The sequence below is a fragment of the Sceloporus undulatus genome, chromosome 7 (genome assembly GCF_019175285.1).
Source record: "Sceloporus undulatus isolate JIND9_A2432 ecotype Alabama chromosome 7, SceUnd_v1.1, whole genome shotgun sequence".
Taxonomy (NCBI): domain Eukaryota; kingdom Metazoa; phylum Chordata; class Lepidosauria; order Squamata; family Phrynosomatidae; genus Sceloporus; species Sceloporus undulatus.
This window is the reverse complement of record NC_056528.1, coordinates 15,978,273-16,001,633: the sequence shown is the minus strand read 5'-3', so window position 1 is coordinate 16,001,633 and position 23,361 is coordinate 15,978,273. Positions and strand designations below refer to the sequence as shown.

General features: G+C 45.6%; 1 protein-coding gene across 1 annotated transcript; it reads left to right on the top strand.

Annotated features, from left to right (window-relative positions):
- Positions 1-2,375: 2,375 nt before the first annotated feature.
- Positions 2,376-22,002, top strand: LOC121937309 (arrestin domain-containing protein 1-like). Its single transcript, XM_042480416.1, has 8 exons — positions 2,376-2,393; positions 6,708-6,818; positions 14,829-14,879; positions 15,878-16,032; positions 16,317-16,499; positions 17,158-17,334; positions 18,155-18,569; positions 19,531-22,002. The coding sequence occupies exons 2-8, from the start codon at positions 6,752-6,754 to the stop codon at positions 19,593-19,595; spliced, it is 1,113 nt and encodes a 370-aa protein (XP_042336350.1). The 5' UTR covers positions 2,376-2,393; positions 6,708-6,751; the 3' UTR covers positions 19,596-22,002.
- Positions 22,003-23,361: the final 1,359 nt, after the last annotated feature.

The following is a 23,361-nucleotide window of genomic DNA, read 5'->3' as shown; positions in this document are numbered from 1 at the left end:
CATCTCCGCCACAATGTCACAGCGGTGCACAGCTACAGTTCAATGGGAAGCAAGCAACACATTCTTGGGCAAAACTGTGCCAGGTTTTGGGGAGAATCAGTAGATGCTGGTGATCCTGATCAACAGGGATCTGCTTTGGGTTTTAGTTGGAAATTGAAAGGAAATTTTCGAGGCGATGAGTCTATACTTGGGGGTAATAGGGATCAATGTCCCTATTAGTCAAAAACTTATTCACTGTGTGTCTTGGATCCACCAAAGCGCAGCTGCACATGACCGTCTTGGAAGACTTGAAAATTTATTGGCGGTATCTGGTTAGCCAATATGATGGTTTGAGATCCTGGAGGTAATCTGGACCCAAACCAGGTTTCCGTAGCCAAGTGGGTATGCAAACCCTGTTCTCCAGAGTCATAGAACCACAGAATTGGAAGAGACCCCCAAGAAGCATCCAATCCAACCCCCATTCTGCCATGCAGAAATACACAATCCAAGCACCTCCAACAGATGGCCATTCATCCTCTGTTTAAAAGCCTCCCCAAAAAAGGAGGCTCCGCCACACTCCAAGGCAGTGACTTCCATTGTCGAACAGCTCTTACCATCAAGACATTCTTCCTAATGTTTAGGTGGGATCTCTTTTCCTGTAGTTTGCATCCATTGCTCCATGTCCTAGTCTCTGGAACAGCAAAATAAAAATGCTCAGACCGTGCTGGCTATCTATTGTGTGATGTAGCATGAAAGAAGTCTAAGTATCCTCTCCCCAAAGACTACCAATTCCATAGTATGGAACTGTGTGGTTTGGATGTCATCCCTGCCACCCTCCTGGAAAGTGTATCTCCCTATGGAGACCATAAGCTGAAGGTTTTGGTTTGTTGCTGTTGTTCTTGTGTGGCTTCAAGTCATTTCCGACTTATGGTGACCCTAAGGCAAACATATCACGAGGTTTTCTTGGCAAGGTTTGTTCAGAACAGATTTGTCATGGCCTTCCCCTGAGGCTGAGATAGTGTGACTATCAAGGCGATGAACCAGTGGGTTTACATGGTTGAGTGAGGAATCGAACCCTGGCCTCCGGAGTCATATTCCAACACTCAAACCACTTGGACATGGATTTTGACATCCGCATGGGTTAATCAGTGGGGAAAACCCACAAAGAAGGAGATGAAAAGAAGAGCGAGGAGGGGAAATGCTTGTTCTCATAAGCCAAGCTGCCTTTGACGGTCTGTTTGGGCTGGTTTGTGACACATGATGGCTCATATTGTGATGAGAAGGCTTGGCTAAAGCCAGCCTTTATATAAATAAGAAAGATGATGACAGCTCGATGGCGGGTGAGCTCATAGTCTTTTCTTCCTTTCTTTTAAGCCCTGCGGTTCAGATGGTGTGTTTAGGAGAGTTATGTTACAGCAGCGCTTTGTCTGCCTCAGCTTCCAGTCTGTTTCCAAGCTCCATTAAAAGGGTTTATTTCAACCAATATGGTCGTAAATGGCTCGGGACGAGGTTATCTCAAGGTTTGCTGCTTCTTGCATACGCAGTGGGCCGGGGTTCGGTTCCAGGACCTCCCGTGGATACCGAAATCCATGGATGCTCAAGTCCCATTACATACAACGGCATAGTAAAATGGTGTCCTGTCTTATATAAAAGGGATTTCGCGCCCAGCCAACATGGAGTCCACCAGCTACCACTGCATTTCTTATAGCTAGGCCTATATATGTCAATGCTTATGTTCTAAAAGTGACACCACTGGTGCATGGGAGGGGTGAGATTTGAGTATCTTTATGTTTGGTAGACCAGGGTTCAGTTCCCAGCTCAGCCATGTAAACCTACTGGATGTCCTTGGGCAAGTCACACACTCTCAGCCTCAGGGGAAGGTAATGGCAAACCTCCTCTGAACAAACCTTGCCAAGAAAACCCCACGATAGGGTCACCTTAGGGTAATAATGATGGATGGTGAATTAAACTGCTATTGTAAATGGCTTGCCAGAGCATCCCATGTGCCGAAGCAACCTACTTTAGAGAATGCCAGTTGCTGGAAGCCAAAACAAAGGGGTTTGTTTTTCAGCCCCAACTTGCTAGTTTCCCAGGGGCAGCTGTTGGAAAGAAAGAGCCTGTCTGACCAGATCCACCCGGACTCTTTTTCTTATCACTCGAGAGCAGCCGACAGGGCTGTGCAAACTTTGCAAACTGGCAAGTTCTAATCTGTGCCCGTTGCTAAGAAACTGCAGACTTGCAGGGAAATGTTGAAGTCAGTGCTGTGTGTGGGCATGCCCATAGGACCATGCCGGCGCTTGGAAGTAGTGAGTTGCAAGTAACCAAGGTCTGCTCTGCACTGCAGAATTAATGCAGCTTGATGCCGATTTAACTCCCAGGGCTCCATTCTGTGCCATGTTGGGTTTTATAGTCAGGTGAGATGTTTAGCCTTCTCTGTCATACATTTTATCCATTGGAAAATATGCAAAAGCACACAATGATTCACCAATGGGATTCTGTCCGTACCCGATTCCTTTTTGAGGACATTTCAAGGCTGTTTGGGAGGACATTCTTCACGCAGCAATCCGTTGGTTTTATCAAACCTAAAGTTTCTCCCCACCCCCAAAAAATCATTGCAATGAAAGACAAGAATGAATTGCTTTCTGGATACTATCATGTGCAACAGGGACAAACTAACTGGGAAAATGTGGCTAGGTATCTGAACTCTGGTAAAATGTAGGTTTCTGAGCCCCTGCCCTTATTTTGCAACCCCCATGAAAGATATTACAATCTGGAGGATGCAATGGGTAGGCAGTGTTGTATCCCATGATGAATCCACTCCTGTGTATAGTATGAATTTTAAAGGGGATAACCAAGGGATTGGTTCTCTTCTGGGAGGGCTTCACAGACTGAAACCCAGGGAGGATTCACACCCGCTGCCCCATCCCCACACATATAACACCAACTGCTATTGCAAGTCAAGGTTGGCAAAAATTCAGGTTGCCAGGTGCCCGGCACATTTTCAGGTAGCCATTTTGGCCTCTCCATTGCTTCCCTCCCTAAGAGGATAAAAATAATGGTGAATTCGCACATGCCGAATCCTTGGTTGTGTATGTGGATTGCTTTCTTAAGGTCTTGGAGAGAGTGGGAGTTAGAAAGCTGTGGCTGCCCACATGACAGATGCCCATTTCCATGGCCTGCCAATGCAACTATTTATTTTTATTCTTATTATTAACAATTGACTAATTGTTTGAATTTTAGTCTGGGTTGGGCAAGCTGTTGTGTGATGGCTATAAAAACGACTCTGACTGTGCTGAACTAAACAGTTGTTGTCATTGTTGGGTGCCTTCAAGGCATTTCTGACTTATGACGACCCAAAGGCGAACCTATCATGGGGTTTTCTTGGCACGTTTCTTCAGAGGGGGCTTGCCATTGCCATCCTCTGAGGCTGAGAGAGTGTGACTCACCCAGTGAGTTTAAAGGGCTGAGCTGGGAATTGAACCCTGGTCTACCGGACATAAGGGTACTCTGATCTTGAATGCAGAGACTGGAGACAGTGGTTGCATCTGCGCTGCAGAAATAATCCATCTTGGTGCCGCTTTAACTGCCATGGCTCAATGCTATGGAATCCTGGGATGTGCAGTTTGGTGAGCTATTAATCAGACAGCTCTGGTGCCACAGTAAACTACAGATCCCAGAGTCCCACAGCATTGAGCCATGGAAGTCAGACTGGATTATTCTGCAGCGCAGATGTGGCCAATCGCACACGGCACTGTTATTCCATTTTAACTTGTATTGGAAACCTAGGATTTCTCAATTAGGGATGAGCATCTAGACCTTTCAGCCAGCAAGCTTTCCTTGTAACTCAGCTAGTATGCGGTGTTTTCTTCCTGCTTTTTCTTTCTTCCTTGTCAAGAAGGTGTGGTCTGGTCTACTCTGTCCAAAGTTTGTCTCAGCAGCAGCATACATTCTGTACTTGTACTGAGGTCAAGGCTGAATACACAACCTGGTTCTTCAGCAAAAACAGGAACAGAGGGACACATTTTCAGCTCTCTGCCATTGCAGAGAGGTGCATGAAGAGGCATGCACAAAACTTGCTGAAACTCCAAAAGTCAGAGCCATCTGGATAAAATTCTCCAAGGCTTGGTTTGGTGGGATTGATGGGATGAGATGATATAGGATACCCAAATCTCTCAAGGCCAGGGGGTCCCACACTTCCCACCCTTTTGCTCACTTGGGCACATGTAAACCCTACGAATGTCTGGCTTGGGCCAACAGATGACAAATCATAGAGTTGGAAAAGACCCCAAGGGCCATCCAGTCTGCCATGCAAGAAGACACTCCGAAAAGATGGCCATCCAGCCTCTGTTGAAAAGCCTCCAAAGGAGGAGATTGCATCACTCTCCAAGGCTGCGTCTTCCACTGTCAAACAGATCTCAGTGGAATACATTTTGGCCTCAAATGTCTTGCTACTTCCAGAGAACCATAGTGGTGGGCTTCTGTATTCCAGCTATATTGAACCACTTGGAAGAGGAAAATGGAGTGACACTGTTCTGGTTTCTTTCTTGCCTTCCAAGGGCATCCAACAAGGGGCCTTCTGAACCTCATGATGGCTCCGTTCCTTCCTTGAAAGCCAAGGTGACAGGCTCCGTTGGCCGCCTTTCTGTCAACAGTCAATGTTTCTTTTCCATTTGTAAAACACGCAAACTGGATGGTAGCTTGCGGCGTGTTTACATTGGTCTGGCTCTTGCTGGGATGCACCCGGTTGAGCTCTAATGCCGTGTTTGGACAGTGGTCTGGAATATATTGGTGGCCAACCGGCCACCTTTGCAAAATGTGTGTGTGTGTGTGCTGGCTTTTTTTTGGTGAGCAATTCCCGCCAGTGGAATTTCCCAAACCTTGGTCCTCCAGGCATTTTGGACTTCAGTTCCCAGAAGCCCCGGCCAATAGTAAGGAATTCTGGGAGTTGAAGTGAAAAATATCTGGAAGATTCAAGTTTGGGGATTAATGGTGTAGCTGAATGGACCCAACTTCCCCCAGCTCCAGCCTTGTGGTCATTGAGGATGCATTCAATGTTACGGTTGGCCTTTAGTTGGCATCTTTAGTTGTTAATACAACAGGAGTGAACAGAAATAGACTTGGCCTTCCACATTTATGGCTTTGACTTTTGCAAATTTGGTCATATGTGGATTTGCTGAATATGTTCTCTCTAGGAATCTCTAGGTCAGCATCTGCTGGAATTTGACCATAGAGCTGCATTGGATGACTGAGATATTCCTAGAGAGATGTTTTCTCAGATTATATAAAAAAATGATTATTTTATTTTCATTTCCCCACGTTCACAGAGGTCCTATGCCCCTAACCCCAGCGAATGTGGAGACCTGCTATGTTCTCCCGATAGCCGGGAATCTTTCTCTCTATCTCTTGGAGTGAGGTTCCCCTTCAGAGTTTGGGATGCTGATGTTTGAAGAGGAGATGGAGGTTTGAATTGGGGGCAATACCAGATCATTTTAAATTGGGGCAAATGAGTCGGCAGGAGCATAAGGGAGGATCTTCATACCTTCATACGCGTGTTGAGTTGGACTAGTTTCAGTAATAATAATGTTGATTTATAATGCTCTTTCCACCAAAGGGCCATCTAGGAAATGGCTGTAGGCTTGAAGTCCACGTCAACCTGCTGGACAGGTTTGTGCATCCTCCCTATGCTGGGTTTATGTGTGTAAAGAAAACAGATCTTACAATGCCGGCAGACTCACCCAAAGTCTAGGGCTGAACGGGTTTGTCAGTTTCAGTGTCTGATTTTTCCAGTCTACGGATTATTCCGTCTCCTCAGTTTATGTGTGCCCTATTCCTTATTTCTGTGCTTATGCCTCCTCTAATAATCCACCGTGTGACCCTGGGCAAGTCATGCTCTCTCAGCCTCAGAGGACGGGAATGGCGAACCTCCTCTGAACAAATCATGCCAAGAAAAACCCTCGATAGGTTTACCTTACGGTCACCATAAGTCGGAAGCAACTTGAAGGCACGCAGGAACAACAAACCTCCTGCAATACTTGTATTTTGACCTATTTTTGCACAATAAGCATTTTCCTCCCCTCTGCAAATGTTCTCTAGGTGCCTAGGAAGGTGCCAAAAGCATGCGCCCAAGTCCCCTAGAAGGCCAAAAAATAAGATTTTTCCCCCCCAGTAGCACGTGCAGCAGAGAATTTGGACTATCTCTGAAGGCTAAAGGCAGATCCCTATTCTTCCACCTTTGGGCTGCTTCAGTTCCTGCAATGAGACTTCAGAGTCGCTTGGCTTGATTTGAAACTATTGTGTGGGAAACGCTTAAAAACCTACTTCATTCCCCTCCTGCCAGGAATAAACTCCAAAGGAAATGATGTTGCTAGGAGACATACCTAAATCCCAAAGAGGGTGGTTGCTGTCGAGAGAGACAATACCCGCTTCTAATATTTGACTTAGGCATTGTGTATCTTAGTTAACACCAGTTTCCTCACTTGCTACCTATGTATATTAATGTGTCAGAGATCAGCCATCGCATCACCTGCCGCGGATCTCATGTTCTTTTACTCACTAATAAACATACGAATGTGACAGCAGATGAAGGCATGTGATTGTGAACTCAAGTCACCAAGCCTGACAAATCCTTAGTTTAGCTTCTGATTGTACCTATTCATTGATTGATTGATTGACTATTGATTATTTTATTAAAATATTTCTCCCCTTTCCTCTGTCTCTTCCCCTCCCAGCCATCAAGGTGAGCTGCGTAGGTTCCTGTGGGGTGTCCAACAGAATGAATGACACGGCTTGGACGGTGGAGGAGCAGTACTTCAACACGACTCTGTCCCTGGCAGATAAAGGTAAGATGGAAGCAAAGCAATGGGACAGAAGAGGTGGGTGGAAGTGTTTCCCTGCAAAAGCTGGACGGTGCCCAATGCTTCTCACTTTTATTAATCCTGGTTTTGCATTCATTGAGGGTAGAGATGGGCAACTTGTGGCCCACTGGTTGGTGATGGCCCACACCTCCCTTCAGCCCTTGCAAACAAAGGTTCAGGGATTCAAAGATATAGCTGTGTTAGTAAAATCACTATGTAAAGACACCTTGTAACACCTTTGAGACTAACTGAAAGAAAGAAGTTGGCAGCATGACCTTTTGTAGACTTCAGTCTACTTCCTCAAATGCGTCTGAGGATCTGAGGATCTCCAAATGCATCTGAGAAAGTAAACTTAAGTCTACGAAAGCTCATAGAATCGTGTTGCCAATTTCTTTCTTTCAGTTACTCTCAAAGGTGCTACAAGATCTCTACATACTATGGTTCAGGGATGATGGTGTTATAGTAATTGGAGAACCATCCTGATTCAATTGTTAGTGATTCTTTCCATCGTCGTCGTCGTCGTCATCATCGTCCAGCATGGTCTGAGTGTCGGACTATGACACTTGGAGACCAGGGTTCAAATCCCAGCTGAGCCATGGAAACCCACTGGGTGACCTTTGGTAAGTCATGCTCTCTCAGCTTCAGAGGATGACTATAGCAAACCCCCTGTGAACAAACCTTGCCATGAAAACTCCACGATAGATTTGCCTTAGTGTCACCATAAGTCAGAAGCAACTTGAAGACGCACAACACAAACAACAAAGATCATTATTCTATTTATTCATATCCTGCATCCAACCCCTTGTAGTTTGGTGCAGACCGAGAGCATGCATGTCTATGTAAGCAGCTGCCCTTGGGTTTTTTTGTACCGAATCCCAATCTAGTGTGTTAATCGAGTCCCCCGTCTCCTCACTTCTTCACCTCTTTGCATTGGTTTTGTTTTATTTTTAAACCAGGGAACGCAACCGTCTCTTTGCAGCCGCTTCCGCCTCTGGAACGGGTTCAAGCCATCTAGGAAGAGGCCTGTTAATTAGCCCTTGGCACGGCGCCACACCGTAAGGCACCAGGGACCTGGCCGGGCGCCAGGCTCTCCGGCGCTGAATGGACGGCCTCCCCTTCCACCGGCTGGCAAACAGGTTGCAAAGGGCAGAAACATTTTCCTCCCCTTCAAGGAGGCCTCGGTGGAAACCAGTTGGTCTCAGACAGTGGGGCTTTGTTAGTCAAGGTACACCGGAGGGTGGGGTGTGCGCAGCAAAACGGAGGAATTTCGGCTGTTGCAGTCAAGGGAAAAGTAGGAAACGGGCAATAAGGGTGCGGCAAACCAGCTTGGTTGCTTTTGCTGGGGCTGTGTGGACTTTGCAGAAATGAAACCTTTTTTTTGTAGAGCGAAATGCTGCTCTGATTCTCCAAACCACCCAAAGCGGGGAACCTGTTTTGTGCTATTTTGGGTGGCCTTGAGATTCTGCTTCCAGTGTCTGTGTGCTGATGTCTTTCTTTCCCCGTGACATTGTTTGCATTGCAACTTTAACTAATGGAAAAGTTTCTTTCCTCCTTTGCAAATGCCTAGAGCGCACTGATAAAACAACCTTGGAAAGGTTCCCATCTACTCCCAACTAACGCTCCACCATCCCACTTTTTCCGCTGATATTAAAATGTCCCAGTTTTTCTTTCCTCTTTGCATTTTCCTCCCTTTGTCCTCAGCTCCCTTTGCTGGCTGCAAACTGAGTTCCAAGTGCTAAAGAAAGGTTTGTTGTCACCGTTGTCGCTGTGTGCCTTCAACACGTTTCCGACTTATAGCAACTCTAAGGCCAGCCCATTGACTGAAAAAAGAATGGTGCAAAAATAGTGCCGTTCTTCTTTGGTTTCGTGCCTTTCCTTTGAATCATCCTGTATTTTAGTTCATAAGTCAACAGTTACAGCATTGCAAGGGACAACAGAAATAACCCATTGCCCCAAAGCATAATGGTGCTACAGACAACACCGTGAATTGTGATGTGTTACTTCCACACTATATTATAAAAATTTGGTGTGGTTAAGAAGGAGTAGGTGAGATTTACAGGTGAGAAAGGAGAACCCATCATAGTTAAACCATTGCTAGTGTAACATCTGTGCTGGTCTCTGAGATCTTTGGTTTTTGCCCAAATTTTTCTATATCAATTTGTCTTCCTGCCACTCCAAGTAACCTTTTACCTGGCATTTATCTCCCAGTTGCTAGTGATAAGCATCTGAAGGCTATGGTGACACAACTTAGTGGTGTGTGGTGTGACCGTAAGGATGTGACCCACACAACTTTTCAAAGGTCACCTTCTGCCCTTCGGACACACTCCTGCTCCCACTTACACACACACAAAACACACAATGGACCCTTTGTATCCACTGGGATTTGGTTCCAGGAACCCCCATGGATGCTAAAATCCATGGATACTTAAATCCCATTAAATATAATGGCACAGTAAGATAGTGTCACTTGTATAAAATGGCAAAATCAAGGCGTGCTTTTTCGAATTTATCTGTTTTTGAAATATTTTCAAACCGTGGATGCTTGAATCTATGGATAAAAAGGCCATGGATATGGAAGGCGGACTGTAGTGTGGTGTTGTGGTCAGTGTGTTGGACTGGAGACCAGGTTTTGGATCCCCGCTCAGTTGTGAAAACCCATTGGACAAGTCACACTCTCTCAGCCTCAGAGGAAGGTGATGAAAAAACCCCACTTTGAATAAATTGTGCAAAGAAACCACCATGATAGACTCGCCTTGGTGTCTCCATAAGCCAGAAAACTACTTGAAGGCATGCAGCAACAAACAACAAGGAGGAATTTGCAACACCTGTCTTCCTTTCTTGCTTTGTTTTCTCACAGCTGCTCCCTTATTTCCCTTCTCCCACCTGTGTTTCTTTTTTGTTTTGCAACAGTTTTTGCAAGACAAACGGACCATGATTCCTGTATGCACTGCAGCTCAATTTCTCTCAAGGAAATGTTCTCTTGTGTGAAGTGGCTCCCTGGAAATGTTTCTGTAGCTCCAGGGAATGGCAAGCCATGGAGTCATAGGCCTGTTACAGACTGCCAAAATAAAGCTGCTTCAAGTCTCTTTGAAATAGCATACCTCCAAAGAGACCCGAAGCAGCTTTATTTTGGCAGTCTGTAACAGGCCATAGGCAGCTAACTGTGCTGTGGTTACGGTGTCCTGACCTCAGACGTCACTGCAACACCTTTCTTTATTGCACAGCACAGAGATGAATGGATCAATAAATTGGAAATGGGGATTATCAGTGGCTTTTACATGCTTAGGAGTTAGGCCGAAGGTGCATCTATACTGTAGAAATAATGCAGTTCGGCACCACTTTAACTGCCATGGCTCAATGCTACGGGATCATGGAATTTGTACTTTGGGGAGGTACCAGCCAGGGTGGCATAGTGGTTTGAGCATTGGACTATGATTCTGGAGACCAGGGTTCGAATCCTGGCTGAACCATGGAAACCCATTGGGTAACCTTGAGCAAGTCACACAAAGGATGAAAGGAGGAATGGCATTCCCCATGAGGCTGAGAGAGTGTGACTCGCTCTCCTTCCATGTTAAGAATTACACCATGCACGAAAAAGAGCTACAGAGGTTTACAACCCAAAGAAACAACCCTGTGCATCAAACATATCGTAGGTGTTGTTGTTGGGTGCCTTCAAGTCATTTCCGACTTATAGCAACCCTAAGGCAAACCTTTCATGGTTTGCTTGGCCATGAGACCTCCTGGGTGACTTTGGGTGAGTTGCATGCTCTCAGCCTCAAGGGAAGGCCATGGCAAACCTCCTCAGAACAAACCTTGCCAAGAAAACCCCATGATAGGGTCGCCTTAGGGTCACCATAAATCAGGAAGGGCTCGAAGGCACACAACAACAATGACAACAATAGGCAACCTGGGTCAGGAATGCCATGGGTATGCTGTGCGTCAGCCAAGTTGTTGGCATCGCACACAGAGAGAGACATATTACAGTTGCTAGGTAGGCGTAACAGGTGAGTCATTCGCTCCACCTGACTGTAAATGGAGCTGACATCAGTTTGGACTCAGAGAGGCTGGGCAGAATCATTTCCGGACTTTGTACCTTGGAGGGAACGGTGTCTTTAGGCTGTGCTTTCTGCAGTACCTGGCCACTAGGTGATCTTGGGCAAGTCACACTCTCTCAGCCTCAGAGGATGGCAATGGCAAACCTCCTCTGAACAAACCTTGCCAAGAAAACCCCCTGATGGGGTCACCATGAGTCAGAAATGACTTGAAGGCACACAACAAGGACTGCTTTGGTTAGAATTGGAACTGTATCATAATAGTTTGAGCATTGGACTATGACCCTGGAAGCCAGAGTTCGAATTTGGCACAGCCGTGTGAACCCACTAGGTGACCTTGGACAAGTCACTCTCTCTCAGCCTCAGAGAAAGGCTATGGCAAACCCTCTTCGAAGAAATATTGCCAAGAAAACCCCAGGATAGGTTCCCCTTAGGGTTGTCATAAGTCAGAAACGTCTTGAAGGCACACAACAACTACAATAACAACAACTAAGCACTTGGAGACTTTTAAAAACACATTTCTCAGTTCCTCCCCTTCTTTTCCTTGTGGTTGTTCCGAATCTGACACAGCTTGTGCAATAGGGGAAAATCTTTTATGATGCTGTTTTCCGTTGAACAATGAAACAGGTAGGTTTTCTGTTTGCTTTTAAGCAGTCAGCGTTTCAGATAAGCTTTGCTTACCTTTCCCCCCCCCTTCCTCCAATTTTGCAAATGCGGCTGCTCAACCTGTTTTTCTTTCCCTGCCATCTAACCAACCAAGGGCACGTATCTGCAAAAGATGACTGGCACATTTTCTTTGTGGGCTTGTTCAAGGGCAGAGTGTGTACACAAGAGTGTGTCTCAGGTGGGAAAGAGGGCACAACATTCGGGCCTTTTCACCCGAAATCAATCGCCACCTTTGTAGGAACGCTGCCCAATGCCGGCATTGTTTCTTTGCGCCTTGACCTTCAGTGGAATTCCACTCTTTCCTCCTCAAGAAACAAAGATCTGCTGGCATTGGCTGCATTGGCACTTGCTAGTAATCCCAAATTACTGGAAATATCATTGCAATTGTAGATGTGTGCATCTACACTGTAAAAACATGGACTGAAGCATCCATGGTCTGAAAATATTTCCAAAAATGATACATTCCTAAAAGAAAACCCTGACGTTGCCATTTTATATAGGAGACACCATTTTATTATGCCACCGTGTTTAAAGGGACTTGAACATCCACGGATTTTGGTATCCATGGGCGTTCCTTGAACCAAACCTGAGCAGATGGATACTAAAGGTCCACTGTTATGCACTTTGAAAACACTTTAAATGCCAATGCTCCATCCTACAGGATCCTGGGATTTGCAGTTTTGGGAGGCGTCAACATTACTCCAGCAGAGAAGGTGAAAGACCTTTTGGAACTGCAAATCCCAAGGTTTCAAAAGGTGGAGCTGCAGCACTCAAAGTAGTGTCAATCTGCGTTATTTCTACGGTTGAGAGGCATCCTGCTCTACCTTTCTTTTTTTGCATTGTGTGAGGATTTTGGAAGCATTCGAAATGCTAAAGGCAGTCCTCTGGGTCACGCAAAGCTCTTTGGTTTCTCTCCGTAAAGCGAGGTGTGTCTTGTCTTTTCTTTTCTGAAGAAAGGAAGCAACCCCAGATAAATAGGCTGCTCCAGTTAATGGATGTTGAAGGTAAATAAGTCCAAAGTCCAAAGCTGGTACTGTTGCATTCAACAGAGTACGAAATTCCAGAGGATTAGTCACATATTTCTGAGTATTGAACTGAAATTTTGGGAGACAGGGCTCAAATCCTTAACTACACTCTCTCAGCCTCAGAGGAAGGCAATGGCAAAGCTCCTCTGAACTTGCTAAGAAAACTCCATGATAAGATTCGATTTAGGGTTGCCATAAGTCAGAAGCGACTTGAAGGCGCATAACAACAGTGATGGTGCTGTAGAAATAAATGATGATGAAGATGATGAAAGGCAAACTCCCTCTAAACAAATTGTGCTCCTGGAACAGGAATACTTTAGGGTTGGATAAGTCGTAACAACTTGAAGGCAATGACATCTCCAAAATGTCACCTTGAATTGAGCTCTGCGGACAGCAGAGCTTGCAATATATGAGTTACAAATAACTAGTTGCTTGCAATTAATTACTTTCCCCGTGGCTGAAGGTAAAGAAAGGCTTCCTCTAGATACTGTGATGCTAGTAACTCAGCCTCCTTTTTGCCTTTGTTTGTTAAAACCTCTCTCGTCTCATTCTTTCTCACACCTTCTTCCTCTTTCGTTTCCCGATTTGTGAAGTCCGTGCATTTGTTCATTTTGAGCGCAGACTGTTTTGTAACCAATACTTGGTGGAGGCAACATTTATTGTATTTATTATTTATTTTGGAGGAGAAAATATAGATGCATATTTTGGGGGGGGGGGGGGGAAAACTGTATGCAATTTTTGGAAGGCCTGCAGAAATAAGGTCCTTTCCGCCAGGTCTGTTAGCTCTGCCTTCCTCTCATTTTTCAGAAGCAAAATGAAAAAGGATGAAGAGGGGATGGTTACAGGTGGAATCTGACCCAGGCTTCTCTGCTCAGAATGACTTTCTCACAGAGGTATTTTTAGCTGGGAGCGAAAATTTCAGGAACAGCTTTTGTGTGGAGAGACACTGAGCTCTTTGTTCCGGCTTCTGGGAAGGAGCTAAGGCCAAGCAGAGGTTGCATCCGACATCCTTCTTCTCCTTCCTCCTAGCAAAAGCCCTGTGAAAATGTGTAAAATCCTATGATGGTGGAAACCTGAAATGCATGTCTATGTTTCTAGGGATGCCTCCTGCATTTCATCTCAGGTTTCCACCGCCATAGTATTTCAGTAGTAGGTGAGCTCTGTGTGTATGTGCCTTGCAGTCGCCTGTCGATCCCATGAATGTCATAGTGCTTTCTTAGGTAAGGAATCCTCAGAGGTGGTTTTCCCAGTTCCTTCCTCTGAAATAAAGCTCACAGCACCTGGGATTTGTTGGCGGTCTCCCATCCAAGCCCTAACCAGGGCTGATCCTGCTTTGCATCCAAGATCAGACTGGATCTGGTGCCTCTGACCTTTACAATTTTATTGCTAACGTGTGCCTTCCAAGGTCTGCACTGATCGTAGGAAGAGGTTTTGGGGGCGCGAGAGATTAACAGTACAATAACATCCAAAATCCACAAAATAGGGATACCATTAATCAGCCAAAATGCACAAAACACCTGATAGTTGGCTGGTTAAAGGTATCTCTGTTTTGTGGATTTTGGATGTTATTGTACTTTGCTGCATAGCCAAAACAGATGCCCCTGAATGTGTTTCCTAGGTTGGCTTCCTCTGTCATATCATGATTCTTCTCTTTGCAAATGTATGTGTGTGCATGAATGTGCATGCATTTCTGTTTTCATTTGCACACACGCTTCCTCTCCTTACAAACTGCTTTTTTAAATAGGCGTCCATAGCATGGCGCTATAGTAGTTAAAGCAGTATCAAACTGCACTAATTCTGTGGTGCAGATGCAGCTGTGGATGGGGAGCTGCAGATGAAAAGTTATTGCTGATCGCCTCCTCGTGGCCAGATTGAGTATAACACTTTTCTTAATTTGGGGAGGTGGGGGGGGTACAGGCACAGGAGGAAATGTCATTGTGGTGTTGTGTGCCTTCAGGTTTCCGACTTATGGCGATTCCAAGGCAAACCTATCATGGGATTTTCTTGGGAAGCTTTGTTCAGAGGGGGTTTGCCATTGCCATCCCCTGAGGCTGAGAAAGTGTGATTTTCGCAAAGTCACCCAGTGGGTTTCATGGCAGAGCTGGGAATTGAACCCTGGTCTTCAGAGTCATACCTGGCTGCATTTTGAAAGAAGCCATCACATAGTGTGTCTACAATGAGTAAAATAATAATTAAAACAAATGCACGCGCTTCTTGTTTACCCACTCTATGTCTCCCTTGGTATTTTGCAGGGACCCTGGCGGCTGGAGAACATACTTTCCCCTTTCAGTTTCTACTTCCAGGTAAGGTAAAAATGTGTGTCTTCTAACTGATGCCCCTGGTTTAGATGTCTCAGGCTGCAGCTGCACTGCAGATTTAATGCAGTTTGACACTGCTTTAACTGCCATGGCTCCATACTACGGAATCCATTTAGCCTTCTCTATCGAGAGCTGTGGGTCCATGGCAGACTACAGATCCATAGGATGGAGCCATGGCGATTAAAGCATTGCATTGGAATCAAACATATTTTGGTGCAAATTACTGTATATACTCATATATTAGTCTGGAAATTTTAGTCAAAAAATGGACCCAAAAAACCTGAGTCGACTTATCCATGGGTCAATACAAGTACTGGACTTTAACGTTATGTTAAAAGGGAACCATCTCCTGGTGAAAGGCAAGAGTTTAATCTGTCTTGGAAGCACTGACTTCACTTTACTCTCTCATCCATCCAGCCTTTTGGATGACCAAAACCAGTTATTCTTGCAGGAATGTTGTGCATTCCTTCGCTATGGCCTGTTACAGACTGCCAAAATAAAGCTGCTTCGGGTCTCTTTGGAGGTATGCTATTTAAATGATGCATGGGTCCTAAGAATCCGGAAGCTGCACCAAAGCTGCACTCCAGTGCTTAGGAATGGAGTGTGGCTTTGGTGCAGTTTCCAGATTCTTAGGATGCATGCATTATTTAAACAGCATACCTCCAAAGAGACCTGAAGCAGCTTTATTTTTGCAGTCTGTAACAGGCCATTGTTTTGCTTCATCTGTTACATCCTTCATTACATGACCCAAAGTTTTATCCTTGACTTATCCATGGGTCATATCAAAATCCATAATTTTGGCCCCCAAACCTGCCCTTGATTTATGCATGAATTTGATTTATAGTTGAGTATATACAATAAAAGACAGTCTTTTAACTGACCGCACAAGAGATTTCTGTGCATTTGAAACAAGCAAACAAGCAAGCCTGGTGCAAGTAATGTAATGGTCTCCTTTCTTCTATATTGTCTTCTCTGGAAATTAGCTTCAGCTCCGACGTCCTTCGAAGGGCCCTTTGGAAAAGTCTTGCATCAGATTAAAGCCGTGATTGAGACGCCCCGTTTTTCCAAGGACCACAAGTGCAACAAGATCTTCTATGTCCTTTGCCCTCTTAACCTCAATGACATCCCTGAAATTGAGGTAATGCAGTATGGGAAGACTTATGGAGACCCAATCATGGGGTTTTCTTGGCAAGATTTCTTCAGAAGCGGGTCTGCCATTGTGTTCCCCGGAGGCTGAAAGAGTGTGACTTTTCCAGGGTCACCCAACAGGTTTCATGGCCAAAGTGGGGATCATTCGAAACCTGGTCTCCAGAGTTGTAGCTCAATGCTCAAACCATTATGCCATGCTGGCTCTCGAATTTTGTTCTCTCCTAATCTCTTTCCTTTTCTTCTCCCATCTTATTCTTGCGGTCCTTCCTGCAGCAGCCCAACACAACATCCATCACCAAGAAGTTCAACTACAAGCTTGTGAAAACCGGCAATGTGGTCTTAACAGCCACCACTGACCTCAAGGGCTACGTCGTGGGGCAGGCCATTCAGTTGCGGACGGACATTGAGAACAAATCTGGCCGGGACACCAGCACCATTGTGGCAAGTCTTATCCAGGTAACTGAGCCAAATCCTGGATGTGTATGCTTCACTTTTGTGCACATAGGCCTAAAGACACTTGGTCATGCTTATTCTAGTTCAAATTTCCCTGGATTACAACCCACTTCCTCAGATTTCTGGCCAATAATCTGAGAACTTCATAGAGGTTCAGTTCCACTTAGCCAAAATATTTTAGAAACCAACACTTTTTTCCATGGCTGGCTGCGTTTGTGACACTTTTGTTTTCTGATGGTGCAGTGTACACAAAGTTTGTTTCGTGTGCAAAATTATTAACAATATTGTATCCAATAACCTTCAGGCTGGGTGTATATGTAGGAAACATACATGAGTTTTGTGTTTAGACTTCAGGTATCACCAAGATACCTCATTACAGTCGATCTGCCATATCCACAGATTCCTTATCCATGGATTCAAACATCCACAGATTAAAAATAGTTTTAAAAATAAATTCATTCCAAAACGTAAACCTTGATCTTGCCAATTCTTTGCAAAGTATTTGTTGGAATGATTCCCCATCGTTGGTTAGGGTTTTGGGGACTTGCAGACCAACAATGTCTGCAGAGTATCCCAGCTTTTAAGGGTTAGAATTGGGTAGGGATTAGATAACCCAAGCTCAGCCAAAGGATCATTCTTCTAACCTTCCTCCTTCCTGCAGAAAGTCGCCTACAAATCCAAGCGGTGGATTTACGACTTGAGGACCATCGCCGAAGTGGAAGGCTCGGCTGTGAAGGCATGGAAGCGAGCCGACTGGAGAGAGCAAATCTTGGTGCCGGCCCTACCTCAATCCATCTTGCAAGGCTGCAGCCTCATCCATATTGACTACTACATCCAGGTTAGGCTACTGTTCCTCTGAGAGTTGCGAGCAGATCTTGGAAAGTTACTGTAAAGAAGTCATTAGTTACTCCAAGAGTGAGTTCTAAGACAAATGTGTTTGGACACATTTGGAATGTGTTTGGAATTGGAAACGACTTGAAAGCACACAGCAACCAGCTGGATTAGACTGCAGCTCTCATTGACCCCAGAAAAGCTATAGAATGGCTGTCTGGACGTAATGGAAGATGTAGTCCAATCTATCTGGTAACATGTACAGAAATGACTTGAAGGCACCCAATACCCAACAACAACAACAAGAGACTCTAGTACAGTGGTACCTCGGGATACGAAATACCCAGGTTACGAAATTTCCGGGATACGAAAAATCCCCATTGGAAATAATTGTTCCGGGTTACGAATGTTTTTCGGGTTACGAAAAAAAATGTTGGTGCTTTTCGGCGCTTTTTCGCACGAAACGCGGCTTTTCCCCATTAGCGCCTATGGCAATTCGGCTTACGAAGGCTTTTCGGGTTACGAAAGCGGGCGCGGAACGAATTAATTTCGTAACCCGAGGGAGCAGTGTAGATGGAACCAGTGTTATGCTAGAGGCCATTATTTCCAATTGCTGGCTGGGGGTAATGGAAGATGTAGTCCAATCTGTCTGAAAAAGTGTTGCTCAGAGAAATGACTTGAAGGCACACAACACAGAACAACAACAAGAAACTCTAGTTGGAACCAGCGATAGGTTATAGACCATCATTTCCAAGCTCTTGTTTCCAATTCATGGCTCTTCTGGTAGTTTTTCATCCTTTGCATTGGATTTCTTGTTTTTCTCTCAGGTTTCTCTCAAGTCTCCCGAGGTTTCCGTCGCTCTCCCTATTTACATCGGCAACATCCCTGTGAACAGGATCCCTCTTAGCCCGGCCCGGTCGGTCCCGCACATCCCATCGCCCGTGGTCCCGAGCGCTCCCCCCGAAGATGAAGAGGCTGCCTCCGGCTACCCTCACCCTATGGACAACGTTTCCATCCCTACCAAGAGTCATTCTCAGCAGCAGCCCTTCAGTTACGCACCTGGTTTGAGCTTCCCAGAAGTCAGGCTAGACTCTGAGCAGACCAGCTCTCCAAACCATCCCACCCTTTGCCTATCCACAGGGGCCACAGTCCCCTACTATGCTGAAGGAGCTGTTGTACCGGTTGCCACGGCCAGCTCCCTCATCCTTCCTCCGGAGTATAGCACCTGGGGATACCCGTATGGTAAGCATCTTCTTCAACGTGTACAGAAATTTTCCTATTACTTCAGAAAATTGACCTGTTTTTAAGCCAGAAGGACTCAACATTTGCAGGTTGATATTCATTTTGCCAACTTTTGGGTACTTGCAGGGGAAGGGCACATCATTTTCCCCTCTGTTATCATTGAAACATCCCTCAGTGTGAAGGATCTCGCAAGCACAAGTGTACAGCATTGGTTCCCAAATGATGGTCTTGCAGAGGTTTTGGACTTCAGCTCCCAGAAGTTCCAGCCGGTGCGGCCAAAAGTCAGGAATCCTAGGATCTGAAGTCCAAAACATCTGGAGGACCAAAATTTGGGAACCACTGGTGTATAGTCTGACCTACATGTCTGTGGGATTGGTAACTGTAGTTTCACTTCCCTGGGGCCAAAAAGTCTCTCTAGGCATCTGGCGGTCCCCCAGCACAGGTCTGTGATCAATTTCAGGTAGTAATTGACCATAGAGTTGCATTGGAGGACCTCGGAGCTTGTGCGGACACTAGCATACCTGGCCCCATTGAGACTTTTTGGGTCATGATACAGGAATTTAACTAGGCAAATAAAAATTGATGGTGGGTTTGGTATCAATTTGCTGCTATTGTGCCATCACTCACAGAGGTCCTCCCTCTGCTGGGAGAGTGGACTAGGCAAGTCACACTCTCTCAGCCGCAGGGGAAGGCCATGGCAAATGTCCTCTGAACAAATCTTGCCAAGAAAGCCCATTGATAGGCCTTAGGGTCACCATAAGTCAGAAACAACTTGAAGAAACACAACAACAACAATGATGATGATGATGTTTATTGATAATGCCTCACTTTGTCACACTGGTTCCTTGAAGATGATCTAAAAATAATTCTTCAAAAATGTTGGATTTGGGAGGAAGAGAAAACAAGGGTGAGTGAGTGGACTAGATGTGTCTTAACTATTGTCCCTTTTCTTCTTCTTCAGAGGCACCCCCTTCGTATGAACAGAGCTGCAGCAGCGCAACTTCCAGCCTTAGCAATGGGAACTAGGCTAGGAACTCATCTGGACCATTTGAAGTCAGGAGGAAGGACAATACAAAGTGTTGCCTAGGAGGGAGGGTGGTCTCCCACCCACCCCATCCCAATCCAAGATTCGCCGGCAACTGCTTGCCTATTCCCGGATGCCTTGCCCAGCCACTTTGGTCCTTGTACCATACAGTCACCTATCTTACCTTGCTGCTTTTATGATCTGAGCAACCATGATGCCTTATCTGGAATGCTACCGAGTCGTCGGTGTGTGTGAGAAAGAGCGTGTGGACCACACTGTGTGTGAATGTACATATGTATTTGTTTGGGAATCTATGGTTTTTATCTTTTAGCACCACTCCTTACCTTCTGTACAAGGGACAGTATGTGGAGAGGGTTGATCTCTTACAGCTGGGCTGGTCAGCTGTTGGTGGGCCATACTGGCTCAACACTGGTTCACACATTCCTTTTATAAAGCAAGAGTGGAGAAACTGTGGCCCCACAAGATAACTTTGGACTCCAACTCCCATCATTCCTTGGAGCGGATGAGAGTCTGCATTCCAGCTAAGGATTGTCTAGAACAGTGTTTCCCAAATGTTGGTCCTCCAAGTGCTTTGGACTTCAGCACCCATCATCCGTGGCTGGAGCTCTTGAGTGTTGTTGTTCCAGCTAAGGATTGTCTAGGTCAGTGGTTCCCAAATGTTGGTCCTCCCAAATGCTTTGGACTTCAACTCCCAGAGGTCCCAGCCAGCTTGGGCAACAGGAATTCTGGGAGCTGAAGTCCAAAATGTCTGGAGGGCCAAAAATTGGGAACCACTGGTCTAAACAGAATGGAGGTTGGTGGCTCCCATGTCAGGTTGTGAACACTTTGGTTCTAAGCCAGGAGCTCTCCAAGTGCTAAAACATAGCTCTTCAGATACTTTCTGGACCTTGAATAGGTCCTTGCAGAACCTAGTTAGAAGTCATGCTTGCCATTTGTGCCAAGGTGGGAAAGGCAATCCCCATCATCCCCAGCCAGAACAGGCAACAGTGGGCATGGTGGGAGGTTTAGTTGCACAACTTATCTTTCCAAAAAGGCACAATAGCGGTGTAGTGCATAACATGGGCATTGGCCTGTCTTGGGTAGAAATGCCTTTTATTTATATTTCCCTCTCTTTCATCCTCCCTTCCACCAGCCAAGGCCTTCTATCCACTGGAATCCTGCTTGGGACAATAACCTTTTTTGGCCTACAGTTCCCAGAATCCTCTTGTGACCATGCTGGCTGGGGTGTTGTGGGAATTTAGGACAACCAAAAAGTAATCCCAGGCTTTCCTGTGATACGTTCAAACCACGCTGGCTGGCCCAGATCTGCTCCAAAGACACCTCCCGGCACCTATTCTTACATACCCCTTCCTTCTTTTTCTTGACTTCGTCCGCCTCCAAAAGTCCCAGCTTTGGATGGTTGGAAAATGCCTGACAATCACCATTCTGTCCTGATTCTACCTCTTCTTGTCTCCCCAGAAAGTGAGCCTGGGTGGTGGTGGCGGTCTCCTCTTTTGCAAAGGAAATAAACCAGATTCCTTAGTTTTGGAATTGGAATGCCTGTTGCTGAAGGCGCATTGGGTGCTGGGGCAATCCATCCGCCCATCGGGCACCGGATAGCACTAATATCTTACTGTTTGGCATAACTGAAGTAGACTAGACCCACTGGAATGTGTCAGCATTCAGCAATATATTTGATGGGTCTACTCTAGTTGGGAATCACATTTCCCACCCCATGTTTTCCTCCATGCCGTGGGCCTCTGCAGATAAGGTCAACGGTGCTTTCGGACTGAGCAAGACTATTTTTCAGAGTGAGGAAGAATTACTTTCTTTGTATGAAAACGCTCCAAATCCCAGCTGGAATCATTCTGGGAGCGGTAGTACCAAACTTTTCTGAGCTCTGCACAAAACATTCTTTCCATGTCTGTTGGGCAGCTTTCAACACCTTTCCTACCCAGTGCCTTCCCAGTTGAGCTGGTCTGCTAACTCAGCAAATCTTGCAATCATCGAAATTAATTTTAAGGGCATCGTCTGACATTTGGGGTTGGAACAGTTTTCCGTTCCTGGTGACGTGTGAAGCGTGGCCCCTTCCTCCATTCAGAAAGTCACCTCCTCTAAACCGAAGCCTTTTTCTCGGCTTACCTGCCTCTCCTTTCCATCTTTTCCGAGCAACTTCTGAGTTGCTTGCAAGAGCGGATTTAAAGCTCCCCTTTGCACCAAACAACGTTGACCCTAGTAAAAGGGACATGAATTCTCCCACTCCTTGCACCAAGTTTTTACATGGGATGACTGGGTTCTCTCTCTCTCTCTCTTTGACTGTGCATATTTTATTTTACTGGATCAACTTTGTTTTAACAGTGAAATTATATACTCAAATTTTAATGTATTTAATAAATTATTCTGAGAACATTTTAAGGGATTTTGGTGGATATCTTTTTTGTCTTTCTGTGCCCCTTGTCAATAGAACAAGTATGTCCCTGTTCCTATAAGGTTCCAATAAGATGGAGTTCGGGGAATTGTAGCTTTGTGAGACATTTAGGCCTGTTACAGACAGCCAAAATAAAGCTGCTTCGAGTCACAGTGGAGGTATGGTGTTTCAATGATCCTTAGGGCTAGAGCGTGGCTTTGGTGCGACTTCTGGACTCTTAGGACGCATGCATCACTGAAATACCATACCTCCACTGTGACTCGAAGCAGCTTTATTTTGGCTGTTTGTAACAGGCCTTAGCCTTCTGTGTCAGAAAGCTCTGGTGCTGCAGCAACCTACAGTTCCCAGAATTCCATAGCATGGAGCCATGGCGGTTAAAGTGGAGTCCACCTGGCATATTTCTGCCTTGGGATGCAGCCCAAGAAGACCATCTGTTGTGATATTCCAGATCTCTCCATGGTGGCAGTTTTATGTAGTGGTTATAGAAGTAGGAGGGCAGGGAAATGTTTCTGCCTTCCGGATTATTTGGACTACAACTCCCACACTGGCCAGGCATAAGAGCAACTGCAGGTCACAACATCCAAAGAGCCACAGATTTCCTAGCCCTGGATTAAAGTGTTGGACAAGGACCCAGAAAACCTGGATTCAAACTCCCACTCCAATTTAATGGCCTTTTCCCATTCAGTCTTTCGGCTTGGCCTACCTCCCCAGGTTGCTGTGAGGATAAAGTAGTAGCAGGAGAACAAAGCATGCGGCCTTGAGCAGCGACAAGATATACATATAAGTAACAGGTCCCTTCTAGGTGTTTGGTACACAGTTGCCATCATTCTTGAGCTTTGGCCGATGCTGTCTTGGGACTTGTTGGAACTGTATTAGTTGCCAAACATTGTATGTTTACTTCCGTGGCTGTCTTTTCTCCTTGAGGATCAGTGCCTTGCCTTTAACTAAAGAAGAAAATCAAATTATGAGAGGTGGCAACTCCTGCAGGGCGATTTGCAAATATTACACAGCCAAGAATGCAGTCTTGCTCCGTTTCACTCTCTCTTGGCTGCAGAATTTCATCCCTGAGTGAGTGTCTTGTGCATGTTGTATTTCCAAGCACATTAAGGGAGGTCTTGCTTTGCTGGAGGGGTATGTTAGGATGTCTACCACCCCTTCCCTTTGGCTATATTTCTGGCAGATCACTTAGAGACTTGGACGCGAAGCAGTTCCACCACTCTTTCTCACTTGGAAGGGACTTCAGGCCATCCTTCCAGCGTTCCTAGAAGCTACAGTATAATTGGTCTTGTCAAGTTTTCTTGCCTAGTGACACTCCAATACTGACAGCGATTCAGTCGGTT